The sequence below is a fragment of the Pipistrellus kuhlii genome, unplaced genomic scaffold (assembly GCF_014108245.1).
Source record: "Pipistrellus kuhlii isolate mPipKuh1 unplaced genomic scaffold, mPipKuh1.p scaffold_m20_p_1, whole genome shotgun sequence".
In the NCBI taxonomy this organism is placed as follows: Eukaryota; Metazoa; Chordata; class Mammalia; order Chiroptera; family Vespertilionidae; genus Pipistrellus; species Pipistrellus kuhlii.
This window is the reverse complement of record NW_023425404.1, coordinates 111170969-111190422: the sequence shown is the minus strand read 5'-3', so window position 1 is coordinate 111190422 and position 19454 is coordinate 111170969. Positions and strand designations below refer to the sequence as shown.

At 37.0% G+C, this 19454-nt stretch overlaps 1 protein-coding gene across 14 annotated transcripts in view; it reads right to left on the bottom strand.

Moving 5' to 3' along the window:
* MLLT10 (MLLT10 histone lysine methyltransferase DOT1L cofactor) overlaps positions 1 to 19454 on the bottom strand; it is a 227516-nt gene that overhangs the window by 39179 nt on the left and 168883 nt on the right. For all 14 annotated transcript variants that reach the window (XM_045587996.1, XM_036459672.2, XM_036459663.2 and 11 more), the window contains one exon: positions 2378 to 2556. In XM_045587996.1, coding sequence (XP_045443952.1) covers positions 2378 to 2556 — 179 coding nt within the window. The remainder of the gene's footprint in view (positions 1 to 2377; positions 2557 to 19454) is intronic.

The window sequence follows — 19454 nt, the reverse complement described above, 5'->3', positions numbered from 1 at the left end:
TTTCTCATTTTGATTCAATTACCAAGTACATCACAATTTTTAAGAGTACTATCTAAACATTCTATTTATTCTAAACATTTTTGTATCCTTTCCCTTGCATACCACCTAGAAAATTCACATTTTGCACATTCAATACCAATAGTCTTGTCTCAGACAGCTAAATTGAAGTAGTTCCGCTCTCAGTTCAATTGAGAGTTCAGCCTGCCTCAGTTGCCTGGAGACTGATGGTTGCTACAGCAGCACCAGATAAGCCAGGCTAAAAAAGCTGCAACGTAAAGGCAGAAAGCTTTACTGCTGGACTGAAACATAGATACAGTTGTCTCGGCATGTAGCTACCATTTGAGTCTGGCTGATCACATTTATAAAAGACCCATCTTCTTGCAACATGGAAAGAGTATAAACACTAAAGATTTTAATTGGACTGAATCCTGGATTACTTGCAATTGTGATTTCTTTGTTCTTTAGTTGTGTCATATGTTAAGTGGAATTTTCCCTTAAGCTATAAATTTCTCTTTACCACCATTTCCCCCATTGACCTCCCTAATGCCAATTCCTAAAACCACAAACATAATGAATAAGAAGAAATGAGATTTTTGCTTAAATCAACCTGGAATTAACCAGAGAGTAATTAAAACAGACTTTATAAGGAAAGAAAAATGCACAGTGAAAATGTTCCTGAGACTTTATCCAAGAATATAAAGCTATCAAGAGCATATGGCTATACTCAATTCAAATTAAGAGATAAAATAAAAACATAAAGATATTTATCTTTTTACCTTATCTCCAAATCCCTACAAAGGGATTATGGCAACTTCACTAAGGCTAGTGAAATACCCTAAAGAAGAACTCTCCTAAACCAATCAAACTCCACTTATTCAGGTAAAGAGGCTCACCAAATAGATAGTTAACTTTCATTTTCAAAGATAATACCACTAATCATGCCATTGATTTTCTGTGACCAACTGTCTGTTGTTTATTCTAATATGTAACCTAATTATAATGGTGATTGTTTATACTGCACTATTATATACTTTAAAAATTACAATGCTATGCTTTGATGTACAGCCTACAGAAAATACTAGGAAAGTATCTACATTCTAAAGGCCCATACAATGGAAATTATGAAGACATACATAAAGCATAAGTTTACAACAAGTTACAAACAACTATTTAGTTTTTTGTAATTAGACATTTATCACTGTTAATAATCTTCTCAAAATGTTAACACACTTCTAGAGCTTTGTATAAAATAAAAGTAAAAAAATAAAGAATATCAAATAAATAAATATTTTATATACTTTAGGAATTTTAATATATTGCCTTTAGGGAAATGTGGGAGTAGGAATGGAGAAGGGGTGTGTGTGTACATAGCTTTGCCCATTTGCTATCCTTTTTATTCAAGATCATGATTTTTCTGATTTGACTCTTGCTTTTAAAAGCATTCCCACAGAGGGAGGGGATATGGGGGAGGGAGGGAGGGGGCAAAAAAAAATCATTAAAATATGTAAAAATAAATAAATAAATAAATTTAAAAAAAAATAAAAAAAAATAAAAAAAAATAAAAGCATTCCCACATAGATTAACTACATCACCTATCAAATTACAGATCAAAAGTGGAGGAAAAGCATAAATAAAAAACCAACAGCATAGTCACCATTATTTACAATATTTATGAACATTCCTCCTCTGCTACTAGGAGGAAAGTCATTAGTACTTAAAGGGATCTTTCACTCTTTATTCTATATTCACTTTTTATCCTATACTAGAGGTCCATTGCACGACATTCGTGCAAGAATACGACCCCGGCTTTACTCCCAGCCCCCCGGGAGCCGGCACTTCCCGCTCCGCGGCTCCCTGGCCGCCTGCAGGTCCTCGCTTCTGTCTGAAGCACCACTCCAGTAGCTCTCTCCACCCTCACTTCCCCTCATCGCAGGCTTCACTCCATTCTGTGCCTGTATATGCAAATTAACCTCCATCTTTGTTGGGTTAATTTGCATACTCCTCTTTTATTAGGTAAGATTCTCCTACATTGGTTTTTAAAAACTTAGCAGATATTCAGACATTATTTGTGTGGGTTTTAAAATTGTAAGTTTAATTCCACAAGTCCAAAATTGGTTCACAGTTCTTTTAAAAAGTCCAACTTTCTAAAAGAAATAATAACACCACCCCACAATTACTATTTTACATCATTAAAAACATTTAGAAACTCAGAAAATAAGCAGTTGGCACCAACATTTGTCTCATGTAAAAAATGTCTATGATTTCCACTAACATGTCAATACAAATTCCTATAGGAAACCCTATCTCATTTCTTTCTTCTCCAATCAAACTCACTTTCAAAACTGATAACCCATCTTCGTGTTATTTTATAATGTACCTGAGTTGTAGCAACTGTAGGGGTTGCAGATGACGCCACTGATGGGGACAGAGCTCCCACTTGTTGCAAATGCCCAGAAGACTGCTGAGGTAAATGAGAACTGGAGACAGGAGTACTAGATCCTGAGCCAGATACTAGATTTGGAAATGATACTGCTACATCATTGCTGTTATAAATACCTGAAAGAAAAGAAATATTTTACAACTTAGCGGTGAAATCTGTCACAGACACACATTAATCAATGTTAGAATACCCACATTTCCTCCTTATCCCTCCTCCAATGACTAATTTTATTGGTGGTATGGTAAAACAAAAACAAAAGGTACCAGAAACTAAATATTGATTTTTTTAAAACATTAAAAAAATTTATATATATATATATATATATATATATATATATATATGCTTTAAAATATATATAATGGCTTTGGCAATAGACAGGGATCACATCAGGAATTGCTTTGTAAAAGAGCAATGAAATGTTTTTAAGTAGAAGAACAAAGCAATTAGAGTTGCATAAAAAGCACTTGGTCTGCCTTTAAAATGCAGATACTAAAGCCCCAGAACTCATGACTGAGAGGAGGTGAAATGGGAAAAGACTTTGTTTTAAAAAGGTCACCTATGCTAAAATGTAGAAAATAAAATGGAGGAGGACTAGACTTGAGATTCAAAGACCAAAAAAGAGCTAATGACGTTGTGGTGCACAGCTGTGAGGATAAACAACAGGTGGATTCTAGGGATATTTAAAAGGTAGAATAGATAGGGCTTTGACTGAGTAAAGGGGGTGCAGAGGTGGGGCTGGTGGGGGAGACAGAGGATTAGGGAATAATCATGACAATGGACTACTGGGTAGCGGTAACAGTCTCTTCAAGGATCAAAGAACACAGTGGTACCATGGTAAAGGTTAGAAAGGAAGGGGAAATGAGAATGGAAGCAAGTTATTCTCAAAAAGTGGATGGGAAGAGGAGAAAAAAGAAGAAAAAATATATTAAAGAGAAAACACGGAGCTATGGGGGGGGGGGGGTTGTTTTCTGCTGTGTTTTTTTTAAGATGAGAGATCATGGCTCTGGTTGGGTAGTTCACTTGGTTAGAGTATTGTCCTGAAAGGTCAGGTTGTGGGTTCAATCCTGACCAAGACACATACAAAGAATCAACAAATGAATGCGTAAATAAGTGGAACAACAAATTGATTTTTCTCTCTCTTAAAAAAAAAAAAAAAAAAAAAAAAAAAAAAGGGAGATCATGGTCATATGCTGATAATAAAGAGCCTACAGTGAAATAGGGGATCTTTGCATATAAAAGTAAGAGATGGAATTATCTATAAATCAGTGGGGTTCTCAACTAAGGGTGACTTTGCTCCTCAGAAAACATCTGACAATGCTTGGAGACATTGTTGGCTGTCAAAGCCAGGGAATGCTACTGGTATCTAAGATGGAGAGGCAATGGATGTTGCTAAACATCTTAGAATGCTCAGGACAACTCTTCCCAACTAAGAATTATCTGGTCCACAGTGTCAATAGTGTGGAAATTGAGGAATCCTGTTATAAATTCTTGGGAGTGTGGAAGAAATAAAGTCCTAAGAACTTGACACTATAACAAGAGGAAGGGGGGGGGGGGGGGGGGAGATCAACATTAAGTGGACTACAGATAAAAAAAATTTTGAGAAAGTATAGCCCTTGAAGGCAACAATAGTTATATCAATATACAATTTACTTTGTTCTAAAGAACATATTATTGATTCATAATAAATAAAAGCACCTACACTCTTTAAACAAGGGGAATGAAAGAACTGGGACATTAAAAAGTCTTTACAACTATAATTGAGGTTCCTATAATATCTACAATTTCTCCAGAAAAAAAATACCCATAATTTATTCGTTCAACAAATGTATCTATTACGCAAACATCTGAGAGCCCGCTGTTTGCCAAACATTATTCTAAGCCCTGGAGATACAAAGCTATTCAAGACATATGGTCTTCCCCTTCAAGAAGTTTAATGAAGGGAGGGGGCTTAAAAGGGGAGGGGAGACAATTTCATAAGACTGTGAAGGTGATAGGAACACCCTCAGGGGGCTATGAGTGCATATAAAAGAGGAATCTAACCCAGACTTAGGACAGAGAGGGTGGGGTGGAGGTGGGAGGTCAAAAGAACTCACTGGAAAAAGCTAATTTCCAAAGGAGCTATATATAGAACAGAGGCAGAGGATGGTGTGAAGAAGAAACACACTTCAGAGAGCAGGGTAAATTCTAGCAACTTATAAGGACCATCTATATAGGCGAAGCAAGAAATGAGGAGAAAAAAGCAGGAAACAGATTAAGAAGAACATTACAAATTAAAATGTAAAAAGTTAAAATTTTAGAGACAATAGGAAACTACTGAAGATTGTAAACAGAAGCTTGATGTGATCAAATTGCTGTATAAGGAAAACATCAATCACTGGCACACACAACGAATAGACTGGGAATGATATTTAAATAAACACCGAGAAAGCTATTAAGGATTGCTACAATAATACTGATGAGCAAAAAATAGGAACTAAACTAAGGTAACAGCACTAATGAGATATTACAAAGGCAAGATTCAGAGGACTGGTAACTAATTAGACCTGAAGAAGAAGAAAAAGGAAAGACTCAGGAATGACTCTGAAGCACCAGTAAAGTAGGCATGAGAGTGGTTATACTAGCAGTTGAAGCAGGAGCAACAATTGAGAATATCCAGCATTTGGTTACTATATGTAGGCAGGTCACTAAGATAATAGCCCAATGAGGTAAATATCACTTCCATTTTACATATGAGCAAACAGTAAAGAAATAACTTGTGATGTTTGAGCTGCAGCTGAAGGAGAAAGTCTCTATACCATGGCTAATACAAAGCAAATTGTCTGCAAACTGACCAGTGGTAAAACACAAGGAAGCAACTGACTACAAAAGCTGCTCCCAAGGTGCGCCCTATTGGAGGGGTAAAGAAACCTCATGTTACAGGCCTGGTACAGTGGCACTCCGTGAAATTAAATGTTATCAGAAGTCCATTGAATTTCTGATTTGCAAACTTCCCTCCCAGCATCTGGTGCAAGAAATTGCTCAAGATTTCAAAACAGATCTGTGCTTCTAGGTGCAGCTACTGGTGCTTTGTAGGAGGTAAGTAAAGCCTGTCTAGTTGGCCTTTTTGAATACAACAATTATGCCAAAAGACATCCAACTAGCATTCCACATATGTAGAGAATGAGCTTAAGAATCCACTATGATGGGAAGCATTTAATTCTTTAAAAAAAAAAAAAAATCATCCTTATTGGTTTCACTCAGTGGATAGAGAGAGCATCAGCCTGCAGACTGAAGGGTCCCGGATTTGGTCAGGGCGCATGTGGGAGGCAACTAATATCTCTCTCTCTCTCTCTCTCTCTCTCTCTCTCTCTCTCTCTCTCTCTCTCTCTCTGTCTGTCTCTCTCTGTCTGTCTGTCTCTCTCTCTCTCTCTGTATCCTTCCCCCTTCCACTCTAAAAATCAATGGTAATATATCTTTGGGTGAGGATTAAAAAAATAATAATTAAAAATTTTCTTCTTCTTCCTATTATTGGTAGTTATAAATGTTAGGTATTTTTCCCCCATAGGATCAAAAGGTAGCTAAGTATATGATTGCAGTGGAAAATGGAGGCTAGAAATCAGGTATTGGCAGTTTTTTCATTTTCATTTGTGTGAATTTTAAAAACATAAATGTGGTCACTTATAAAGCATTAATGCAAGTCAAAATGTTTCAGTGAACAAATTTCAGCAGTTCAACTTTAGAATATATATGAAGGCTAATATGCTAAGTGTCTGACCAGTTGCTATGACACACACTAACCACCAGAGGGCAGACACTCAACACAAGAGCTGCTGTGACATGCAGAGAAATGGCACCATGGCCCTAGCACCCACACCAGATTGACAGCCCACCAAATCACAGCTGATGCTTCTCAGACCCCAAGGTGCACAGCCCAGCCAGTCCAGCCAGGAAACAGTCGCTGTGGGTCCTGGGTAAGGATGTCACATGGCAACGCCTGGCTTCCTCTCCTGGCAGTTTTTCAGCACAGGAACACCCAGGTGAAACATTTCACACTTTAACCAAAGTCTGTGAAGTGTTTTACTGTGCCTCATCTCATTTGATCCTCACAGAAGTCCTGGAGTAGGTAGATAGAAGACTCAGTGGAATCCTATTTTCTTTTCATTAGCCAGAAAACTGAGATTTAGAAAGCTTAGAAACTTGACCCGACTGAAAAGAAGAAATGGTGGACCTTGAAAATGACTTCAGGTTTTCTCACTGCACAGAATATAGTCAAACACAGCTACAGTTAAATATTGTAACCTTTGTTCTCCCTGTGTGATCTACAATAATATTCTGCTTGGTGTTGATATTTACTGCTGGGTTACTGATAATTACCTGAAAGAGAAGTTGGGATGCTTCACTGGGATGGAAAAAGTTTAGCTACATCAGAAAGCAGGTCTAATTAAGCAAGCTTATTCTCTCCTATCTAACAAAGAGGGAATATGCTAATTGACCCTCATGTTGTCACAAAAGATGGTGATGCCCACAGCCAATAAGGAGGGAATATGCTAATTGCTGCCCCACCCTCAAAGATGATGGCACCCACAGCCAATAAAGAGGGAATATGCTAACTGACTGCTCCGCCCTCAAAGATGATGACACCCACAGCCAATAAGGAGGGACTATGCAATTGACTGCCCTGCCCTCAAAGATGGCAGAGCCCACAGCCACAAGTTGGTGACTCCCAGTTCCCTCAGCCCTGCTGGGGTGGCAGGTGCCTGACTGCTCCACGCCCCTGCCTCCAGAGTTCCCCAGGCCCCTCAGCCCCCTAGATGCCCAGGGCTGGCCCAAGATGCAGGAAAGCCTCAGATGGTGGCTGCCCAGCCTCCCATAGATGGCCTGAGGTGCAGGGACGCCTCGGATGGTGGCTGCCAAGCTGCCCAATGAGGCTTGCGCTGCCGGCAGTGGCAGCAGCAGAGGTGTGATGCGGCATCACCTTCTCCTGATTGTCAAATCACCTCCCACCCCTGAGGGTTCTTGGACTGTGGCAGGGAGCAGGTGGGCTGAGGGAACCCTTTCCAGTGCATGAATTTTCATGCACTGGGCCTCTTGTATCTACAAAAGGCTAAGTTGATTCGCGCATGCCCTATACATATAAAGCTATCACTGGCACCAGTTGCACATGTGTGTTTCAATCTGTCACTGTCAATCATGAATTTGGATGGCAGTTCTATTATAGAGAAAGGGCAAATAGCGATATTAAAGTATTTCTTCTAATTAATTTCCTTTCAACGTGCACGAATTCATGCACCAGGCCACTAATCATAAATAAACCTGTTAAAATTTCCTGGACAATGGCAGCATTTGATAAAATACACATACACACAAAACAGCAACAATAAAAAAAAGAAAGTACATTTCTTATTGATGGCAACTAAATGGTGTTTTTAGCATTAAAAAAAAATATCTTCACCAAAAGATATGTTTTTGTTGATTTTTAGTGAGAGGAATTGGTGTGAGAGAGAAACATTGATAGGTTGCCTCCCTTTTGCATCCTGACCAGGGATCAAACCCACAACCTTTTAGTATATGAACAATGCTCCAATCTGAGCCACCTGGTCAAGGCTGATGTTTGTCTTTTTTTCATCCAGTAGATGCCATCCACTCACTATATTTTCTGTGTTGTCCTACATACAAATACATGTTTTTAATGTTGCCTGACTTCTGTGCTGTTACTGTAAGTTTGATATTAAATACATTAAACTATTAAAAAAAGAAATAAAGTAACTTGCTTAATGACCTACTAAGTGGTGGACTCCATATCCAAACTCACAGCTGTCTAATTCTATTAACTGAAACCAGTTACTAGTACAAGTTAAAGATTCAGATTGATCACTGTGGTCTTTGAGGTGTTTGTGAACACAGAACTCTTGGATAATCTAGAAGTTGAGCCTAAAACTTGGCAGAAAAATCAGGTCTGGAGATACAAATCTAGGAGTTAGAAGCATAATAAAGTTACAAAAAGTAAACATGAAAACTCAATATTAAGTTTTCTACTTCTGTGCACAGTGTTGACAATTTTAACTAGTTCATATTTGGAAACATGGAAATTTCACATTAAGAACTAAAGATTTCTAATTTCTCCTGAAAAACTGAAACTCTATCAACACTATATATTGAAATACTATATATTGAAATAATAACTATCTGCTAAAACTTTGGAAAGACAAGGATTATTTAATCCACCCAAGCGCGTCATTCCTAAATCTTCACCTCTTCTTTATTCATTATAGATTCTTTTTTTTTCCTTTTATCCTCACCCAGGGATATTTTTTTCAATTGATTTTCAGATAGAGTGTGGAAGAGAGGGAGGAAGGCAGAGAGAGAGGGAGTGGGATAGAGAGAAACATCAATATGAGAGAGACACTTTGATTAGTTATCTATTGCACAAGCCCAACCCATGACAAGCGCCAGGGATCAAACCTGCACCCCGGGGACATGCCTGATAGAAAATCGAACCCATGACCATTCAGTACCTGAAATGATGCTCTAACCACTGAAAACACTGACCAGAGCCATTACTGATTCCTTTATCCATCAGTGTCCCATCATTCCTTATTCTTCACCTCTTCTTCATTCATTTATGTTACTTACCTATCTGGGCCCAATAAGTATTTGATTTACAACTCCTGATATGAAAGTATTTCAAAGCCAATGAATAGAAAAATGAGACCACCCAGGGAAAGTTTTTAGCATGATCAAGATAAAAGGACAAAAGACAGAAATCTAGGGAATATTACAATTTAAAGTGTTGACATAAATAAATACATATACATATACATACATACAAATAAAAGACAACACAGAACAAAATTAAAACATGAAGAGAAAAGCTTACTAACCACTTAGAGAATTTCAAATGAAAGACCAAATGATCCTATTGGTCATTTAAGGGAAGGCCAGAAAAAGGAGTCATTAAATGTGACAATAAATCTTAGCAAGATAACTCTTATAGTATTGGCTGTGAAGAACAGGAAAGCGCCCTCCTGGTGTGGCTCAGTGGTTGAGCATCGACCTATGAACCAGGAGGTTGCGGTTCGATTCCTAGTTAGGACACATTCCCAGGTTGTGGGCTCGATTCCCAGAGTGACGCATACAGGAGGAAGCTGATCAATGATTCTCTCTCATCATTGATGTTTCTCTCTCTCCCTCTCCTTTTTTCTCTGAAATCAATAAAAATATATATATTTTAAAAATAACAGAAAAGAAATAGCATGTAAATGAAGCAAATATCTATAAATCTTATATTCCAAAGGACAGGCACACAATTGAGTAAAAATATTTTTAGTTTTTTACTAAAATACTTTTAGTTCGTTTACCAAAATATTTATTGAAGTTCTTATTAAAAAGGCACTGAGGATCACAAAGAACAAAAGGAAATCTTACCTTTAAATAACTTACAATCTCATAACATAGCTAATAATAAGTAATGATATGGGAGAGAAATGCTAGGTACAATGAGAAGGACATATGCCATGAAAAATTATTTAAATTTAGAGAAAGAAACTGAGGTGTAAAAGTCCCAGGGAGAAGTATTTATGAACTCTGCTCTTTAAAATTCACTAATTATCTGAGAGATGCAAATCAAAACAACAATACGGTACCATCTCACATCTGTCAGAATGGCCAACATCAACAAATCAACAAAGGACAAGTGTTGGCGAGGTTGCGGAGAAAAAGGAACCCTCGTGCACTGCTGGTGGGAATGCAGACTGGTGCAACCACTGTGGAGAACAGTATGAAGCTTCCTCAAAAAACTGAAAATGGAAATCCCATTCGACCCAGTAATCCCACTCCCAGGAATATATCCCAAGAAACCAGAAACACCAATCAGAAAGGAAATATGCACTCCTATGTTCATAGCATCACAATTTACAATTGCTACGATTTGGAAACAGACTAGGTGCCCATCAGCAGATGAATGGATCAAAAAACTATGGTACATCTACACAATGGAATACTATGCTGCCATAAAAAGAAGGAATTCCTATCATTTGCAGCAACCTGGATGGAATTGGAGAACATCATGCTGAGTGAAATAAGCCAGTCAATGAAAGAGAAACACCACATGACCTCACTCATTTATGGATAATAAGGAACATTATACACTGATGAACCAAAAGAAAGATATAGACAGTAAAGCAACAAGCAGACTGTCAAATTACAGTGGGGAGGGTAGGGAGATCTGGGGGAGATAAGAGATTAACTGAAGGACTTGTATGCATGCATATAAGTACAACCAATGACCATAAAACTCTGGGGAGGGAGGGCATGCATGGAAGGGGGGGCAATGGTAAGATATGTACACAGATAACAAATAAATAAATAAATGGGAAATAAATAAATAAAAGTACTTTGAAAGATAGAATGCTAATTATCTATGTGTTTTTTTTAAATGGTGAAAATCATACTATACTATACATTGAATCTCCAACATTTATAACTAAAAGACAGTTGGAGGTAGCACCACCGAAATTGTTTTCTTCTATAAAACCAAGATAATAGCTACCTTTGTAAAGGCTGTTATTTGAGAATATCCTTGTAATGGTTGCAGCAATTCCTAATACACAATAAGTTTCCATAAATGGCAGCAACAGCTATTTTAGAGTTAATGCTCTAATTAAAAAATTTTCTTTAAGTCAGTAAAGTACAGTATTACAATTGTCAAGCCCTCTAATGTCCCTTCTACACTTTGATTACTTTGAAACTGTATCTGGTACTCAGGTTACTGCTATAAAATAGAATAAATCAAAATTTCCTTTCCTATCAAGGCAGGAAACCATAAAATTCTAAATTGTTTTTTAAAAATGAGAATCACTGACACTTCAATATTATAATTCGTACAGCATGAGCAGTTTACTAAGATCTCTAGATTTTTTTTTTTTTTTAAACAAGGCAAAGAATCTATCTTAGATTTTTTTCTATATCTGCTTTCTATTTAACGTCACTGTTTTCGTCTTTTTAGAAGTCATTTGCTGGGTAAGGCTCCATAGCTCAGGGGTTAGAGCACTGGTCTTGTAGAAGTCATTTGCTATTTCAATCCAAATAAAGGTGACAATCAAATTAAACAGAGCTGAGTCCTGTAATACATAGCTCTAGGAAACCCTGAAATTCATCTATTCAGGATAGAGAGTATACACTAAGATGCAGAATGACACAGTATGGCAGTAACACACTGATTCACTCAATCATTAATCCATCCAGCCATCAAACAAATATTTATTGCTTCTTTATTAGGAATCAGGCACTGTGCTAAGGGCACGGAATAAAGTAGTTAATAAGATAAACAAGATCTCTGGTCTATAAGGGTTTACCACTTAATAAGGAGGTAAACATTAAAACAAACACAACTATAAATTGTGACAAATCCTATGAAGGAAGAGAAAAGAGAACAATAAGAATAAAAATTAGAAAGCAGGAAAGACCTGTCTAAAGAAATGACACTAAAGCAATGACTTAAAAGTTAGGTTGGTAGATGTTAACTGCACAAAGAGTTAAGTAGAAAAGCTTGTTCAAAGGGCAAGGAAAAAAAAAAAAGGTAATGTGGCTAATGCACAATGGAAAGAGTGATAGAAGACAATGCTGGAGAGAGAGAAGGAGCAGATCTCACAGGACCTTGTAAGCCATGTAAAGGTGTTTACAATTTATGTTGAAAAGTATAGAAAGATGCAAAGAGCAAAAAATATGACTTCGTTTTTAAATGATCATCCCTCTGTTATGTAACAAATGAACTGAAAGAGGGAAGAGTGAAAACAGAAAGATCATTTAGGTGGTGATTCCACAATCTAGATGTAAGATTATGTAACTCTGGACCACATGTGTCAAACACAAGGCCCGAGGGCCAAATCCGTCCCGCCAGGCCTTGCAATGTGGCCCGCACCGCGCTGTCATCACTGCACTCTGCTGCATTTCCATCACAATGACAGTTTATGACTGTTCAGTAAACCATTCGGCCCGCGATTTAGGCTGGATTTTAGATTTTGGCCCCTTCTCTGATTGAGTTCGACACCCCTACCTGGACTATAGTGGTAGTGGTACTGAACAAGGAGAAAGGGCATCTAGAAGTTGGAATGGTAAGATATATTTGGTAAAGAACAATATTATAAATGAATCCCAGGTTTTTGGCTGGTGATTATAAGTGAGTGCCATTTACTGAGACAGTGAAAAGTGAGCAGGAAGAATGGATTTTTTTGTAAAAGAGAAAAAAGCTGTTTAGGACTAAGTCTTTTTGAAGACTTCCAACATTGTGAGAATTATTAGTTCAAAGAGAAATTTGTAAAGAAAATTGAGATCTGAAGGGTAGAAAGAAAATCATGCACGCAGCATTACTGAAGAAAAGGGTCTGAAATAAGAGGGAGCACTCATCAGTTGTATCACATAATGATGAATTGGACCTGGAAATATCAAAACAGATGGTATCTCAGGATGAACAGTACAGTGTGGGCAGAGCCAAGAGAACATTGTTTAGATCTAGGCTTTTTTCAGTATGCCCACTGCAAATTACATAAAATCAATATATAAGACATAAGTATACCTTCCCAGTGACAGAAATATTACTGTTCACCAACCACAGTTTCTGATTCCCAGTTTCAAACTGCCTTGGAGGCCAAATCAGTACCACATCAAGATGCTTATTCAACAAAGAAGAGTAAATGAATGGGGATAGTCTTGATGATTATTTAACCAAGCAAATGATTAAACCTCATGAGTTATCTCTAGCCCACATCCCAAGAGACTGGATATTCTTTTCTGGTGACTAATACGTGTGAAGTAGTTAAAAGTCCAAATCCTGCTCCCTTAAGCAAATAACCACCTCTATGAACCCAATAAACCTCATCTATATAAAATGAGGATGGTACCAATGATTTCATATGGCTGGTGAAAGGTTATGCTAGTAAAGCAGCTATATTATTATAGAAGAAACAATATCTATTAATGTTAAAAGAAATAAATAGCCAAGACCGGTTTGGCTCAATGGATAGAGCGGTGGCTTGGGGACTGAAGGGTCACAGGTTCGATTCCAGTCAAGGGCATGTACCTTGGTTGCGGGCATATCCCCAGTAGGGGGTGTGCAAGAGGCAGCTGATGGATGACTCTCTCTCATCGATGTTTCTAACTCTCTATCTCTCTCCCTTCCTCTCTGTACAAAATCAATAAAATATATTTAAAAAAAAAAAAGAAATAAGATAATATGCACAATAATAGAAAGCATCCATTGGTAATGTTGCCTTAATGTCCCTTCCCTTTGGTAACTAATGAATAAACACTTAGGATATTCTGTATCTTGGCTTTTCCTTTCTACATTATGGAATACGTCTCTATATGATTAACACGTTCATTACTGAGAGAGGGTAAAATAAACTATGTTGAGAAAGTGAGGGGGAAGGCAGGAGAGGAGAAAAGGTGGTTATAATAAGAGGAAATCTCAACAAAAAAATATACTAAGAAGTCATCTAAGATGAAAACTGAAAAATACCCACTGGACCTGACAATGTAACAACTATTCCTGACTTGAGTGGAATACTAGTTCTAGAAACCAGTATGAAGTGGTTTGAAAAATCAATCAATGAGAGAATTTCTGTTTCTGGCAAGGAAGGAGGCAGACTGAACAGCCTAAGATTCTTCCTAATTAAAATTAGGTTGAAGACTACATAGCTAAGTCCACAAAAAGTAAGAGAAGCCCTTAGGGGTGAAAATGGGGGACATCTATAATAGTATCAACAATAAAATAAAATGAAGAAAGAAAAAAAAATTTCACAATAAATTCTGTGTTGCAAATGAAAAAAAGAAGAGGAAAAAGCTTTAACAGGTGGTCCTAGAGGAGCCAGCCTGTATCAGTAACCTAGGAGCTTTGGCTTTAATGCCAACAAGGAAAAAGAGAAGAGACTTTGGACCTCAAAAGGATGGAAAGTTGAAACGGATGAGAACCCATTTATGCCCTTTTAGGGAAAATGTAGACTACCCCACCCTGCCAAAAGCCCACAAAACCCAAATATCACATCATAGGGAAAAAATAAGGAAGTTTGTCCAATTTGATCTAAGTTCTGAATACAGAATGAAAAGTCTGTCCCAAGAATTTATGGCCATAGTCTTATCTTCTAATAGGTTTGGGGGCTTGAATTTACACAATATGCCTGATACAGTAAATTCCAAAGGTAAAAACGGGTCAAGTAGTAGTTGTCACTGACGTACAAAGCAGAAACAAACACAAAACTTCTGAAGAAATGTTTCCTCAATTCAGGCTATAAAATAAGATCACAATCCAATATTAGAAAACATGGAAGGAAACAATCCCTCTGATCATTAGTTGGCAGACATACCATTAAGAATGACCATCTTGCCCAGCCAGTGTTGCCCAGTGGTTGAGCATTGACCCAGGAACAAGAGGTTTGCTTCCTAGTTGGGGCACATACCTGGGTTGTGGGCTTGATCCCCAGTAGGGAGTATGCAGGAGGCAGCCAATTGATGATCTTACTCTCTCAATAATATTTCTCTCTATCCCTCTACCTTCCTCTCTTTAAAATAAATCATTAAAAAAAAAATGACCAACTTCAAATAGAAACAGTAATTTTATATTACTATGAATCTAAGAGGATGAATCAAATAGGTGAGAAAAGACAACTACTACTCTAAATTAAAAAAAGCATAAGATGCTGGTATGGTAAGCAGATTCTAAAGCTATCCTCCCAAGCTACCCATCCACTGGTTATTCAACACTAATCTAGGTACACCTGTGAGGGTTTAGTAGATTGAATTAAAGTGCTGATTAGTTGAACACCTTAAAATGGATTAATTCTTCTGGATTATAAGGGTGGGCCCAGTGCAATCACAGGAGCCATTAAAAACAGAAGGGAAAAAAAGTCAGTGAGAGATGTAGCAGAAGGGGACGTTAGAGAAATTCTAAGTGCAAAAAGAATTCAACTCACCTTTGCTAGTTCTAAAATGTATGGACACATGTGCAAGGACAGAGGAGAAGCCTCTAGGAGCTAAGGAAGGCCCTTACCTGGCAGCCAGAAAGGAAATGATAACCTCAGTCTTATAACTGCAATGAATATACTGCATTCTGAAAAAAACCTGAATGAGCTTTAAAGTGACCATTCCCAGTGTCCACATAGTTAGAGCCCAGCTGGCCACCTTGATTTCAGCCTTGAGACTCTAGCAGAGAAACCAGCGAACCCAACCTGGACTTCTGGTGTGCTAATAAAGTTGTATGGTTTTAAAATGCTAATTTTGTAATAATTTGTTATGGCAGCAATAGAAAACTGATATGCTTGTAATGCCAAAAAGTAAGAGAGTGTTCAAAGAATAATGAGGGCATATCCAAAGGACATAAAGCCAACTTAAAGGGGCTAACCTGTAAACAATTTGATGTATTATAACCCGTACTTCCATAAATCCATACTCATAGAAAATGAAAGTTTAATTATGAGTAGGCTTTTATATGGTCTCAAAGTTTATTCCACAAAATACTAATTTATTAAATAGAAAAAGAAAACCTTTTTCATTGGAAAATTCTGATTATGTGCCATTTGAAAAGATGCAATGATAGATCACTTCTATGATATCCTGTTTCAAACAATTACTGAATATAACAATAAAAAATAAACAAAATCCAAGCTGTATTACAAAGCCACTGTTCTCAAAACAGCATGGTATTGGCACAAGAACAGACATATAGATTAATGGAATAGAATAGAGAATCTGGATAGCGACCCAAACCTCTATACTCAATTAATATTTGACAAAGGAGGTATGAACATACAATGGAGTCAAGACAGTCTCTTCAGTAAATGGTGTTGGGAAAATTAGACAGACACTTGCAAAAAAATGAAACTAGATCACCAACTTACACCATACACAAAAATAAACTCAAAATGGATACAAGACTTAAACATAAGACAGGAAACCATAAAAATACTAGAGGCATCCACAGGTAGCAAAATCTCTAACATATGCCAAAAGAACTTCTTCATTGATACTGCCCCTAGGGCAATGGAAGCTAAAGAGAAAATAAACAAATGGGACTACATCAAAATAAAAAGCTTTTTTACAGCAAAAGAAACCATCAACAAAACAACAAGAAAGCCCACGGTGTGGGAGAACATATTTGCAAATGTTATCACTGATAAAGGTTTAATCTCCAATATCCACAAACAGCTTATACAACTAAATAAAAGGAAGATGAATGATCCAATTAAAAAATGGCCAATGGGCTGAAACCGATTTGGCTCAGTGGTAGAGCATCCGTCTACAGACTGAAAGGTCCCAGGTTAGATTCCGGTCAAGGGCATGTACATTGGTTGCGGGCACATTCCTGGTAGGGGGTGTGAAAGAGGCACCTGGTTGATGTTTCTCTCTCATCGATGTTTCTAGCTCTCTATCTCTCTCCCTTCCTCTCTAAAAAAAAAAATCAATAAAATATATTTTTAAAAAAAAATAAGCAATGGACCTAAATAGAATATTTTCAAAAGAAGACAGAAGGAAGGCTAAGAGACACATGAAAACATGCTCAAAGTCACTAATTATCTGAGAGATGTAACTCAGAACAACAATGAGGTACCATCTCACACCTGTCAGAATGGCCAACATCAACTGATCAACAAAGGACAAGTATTGGTGAGGTTGTGGAGAAAAAGGAACCCTCGTGCACTGCTGGTGGGAATGCAGACTGGTGCAACCACTGTGGAGAACAATATGGAGTTTCCTCAAAAAACTGAAAATGGAACTCCCATCCAACCCAGTAATCCCACTCCTAGGAATATATCCTAAGAAACTAGAAACACCAATCAGAAAGGAAATATGCACCCCTATGTTCATAGCAGCACAATTTACAATAGCTACGATTTGGAAACAGACTAGGTGCCCGTCAGCAGATGATTGGATCAAAAAACTATGGTACATCTACACAATGGAATACTATGCTGCCATAAAAAAGAAGGAATTCTCATCATTTGCAGCAACCTGGATAGAACTAGAGTATATCATGCTGAGTGAAATAAGCCAGTCAATAAAAAAGAAATACCACATGGCCTCACTCATTTATGGACATTAAAAAACATTATAAACTGACAAACCAAAAGATAGATATAAAGACAGTAAAGCAACAAGCAGACTGTAAAATTACAGAGGGGAGAGTAGGGAGATTTGGGGGAGATAAGAGATCAACCAAAGGACTTGTATACATGCATATAAGTACAACTAATGGACACAAAACTCTGGGGAGGGAGGGTATGTAGTGGGGGGCAATGTTAAAATATGTACACAGATAATAATTTAATAAATAAATAATTTTTAAAAAAAGAATGACTGTCTTGTGTTATCTAAAAAAAAAACTAAAAAAAAAACTATGGTACATCTACACAATGGAATACTATGCTGCCATAAAAAGAAGGAATTCCTATCATTTGCAGCAACCTGGATGGAATTGGAGAACATCATGCTGAGTGAAATAAGCCAGTCAATGAAAGAGAAACACCACATGACCTCACTCATTTATGGATAATAAGGAACATTATACACTGATGAACAAAAGATACAGAGACAGTAAAGCAACAAACAGACTGTCAAATTACAGCGGGAAAGATAGGGAGATATGGGGGAGATAAGAGATCAACCGAAGGACTTGTATGCATGCATATAAGCAAAACCAATGGACGAAAAACTCTAGGGAGGGAGGGCATGTATGGGCGTGGGGGGTGGGGGGACAATGGAAAGATATGTACACATATAATACCTTAATAAAAAAAATAATAAAATAAACTAAATCCAAAATAACTAGCCTACAATATTCAAAAATGTTGATATGACTGGTAAAACAGAAATGGCATTTAAAGACTGGATGGTAGTAATATGGCATTGTTAATTTCCTGTTCTTGACAGTTGTACAGTGACTTTGTAGGAGAATATCCTTGTTTGTAAGAAATATTTAGGTGTTCAGAGCTAGATGGGGTACTACATCTGCAACTTACTCTCAAATTGTTTATGAAAATAAAGTTCTCTATACTAGCAAGTTTTTTATAAGTTTGAGATAATTTCAAAATAAAAAAATTTTAGGTGTAAGAAAAGAGCTACATACACATTCTTAAAAACAAGAAAGAAAAACAAAACTAGACGAGGTCAATTTTAAAAAGGTTCACAAAGAACTCAAATTGAAAAGAAATGTTCAATAAAATTATTTACTGAATAATGAGGTAAATAATAATAATAGTAATAATAATCAGGTAACAATAATAGAGCTAAAAAATGAAAGTAAACAAAAAAGATCAAAAGAAATTACCCAGATATAGCATAGAAAGGTTATGAAAATGATAAAAGAGTGATTAGGAAACACGAAGGACAAAATGGAAGTTCAAATATGTCTACCAAAAATTCCTAAAGAATAGAAAGAATAGGAAGAAGCACATTTTAAAGCATAATGGCTACAACTGTTTCCAGAATTGATTAAAACACAAATTCTCTCAAGAGGAAGCACAAGAAGTTCCCAGAGTAAAGTTAAATGGAGATATACTGTCCTAAACAGAGAGAGGATCTTAAGTGGGTGGGCTAGAACTGTTTGAGAGGTTGCCAAACAATTAGAAATGTGGAATTTTAAAAGTTTGGTTTGGATTTTTTCAAGAGGAGACAGACAGTAGAGGATGTTTAGATAAAGATAAGTGGTTGTGAAAAAGCAAATGAAGAAACTACAATGACAGGGTCTTTGAGGCGGGCATAAGAGGATGAGATCCAGAACAAAAGAACTAGTCTTTGCAAGCAGAACTGGAGAGAAGGAAAAGAGAATGGATACAAATTAAGTCTGCTGCAAAATTGGGAAATAAAAAGATGAAGTTTTTTCTGGGAATAAGAGACAAAGACATCTAATATACTGCAGATGGAGAAGTGGAAGGAAGTTAAAAACAAACAAACAAACAATCACGGCAAAAAAATAGAGGGGTTTCCTAGAGATGTGTATCAACATTGTCCAGAAATTTAAATATCAGTCGAGGCTAGTATCATGAAT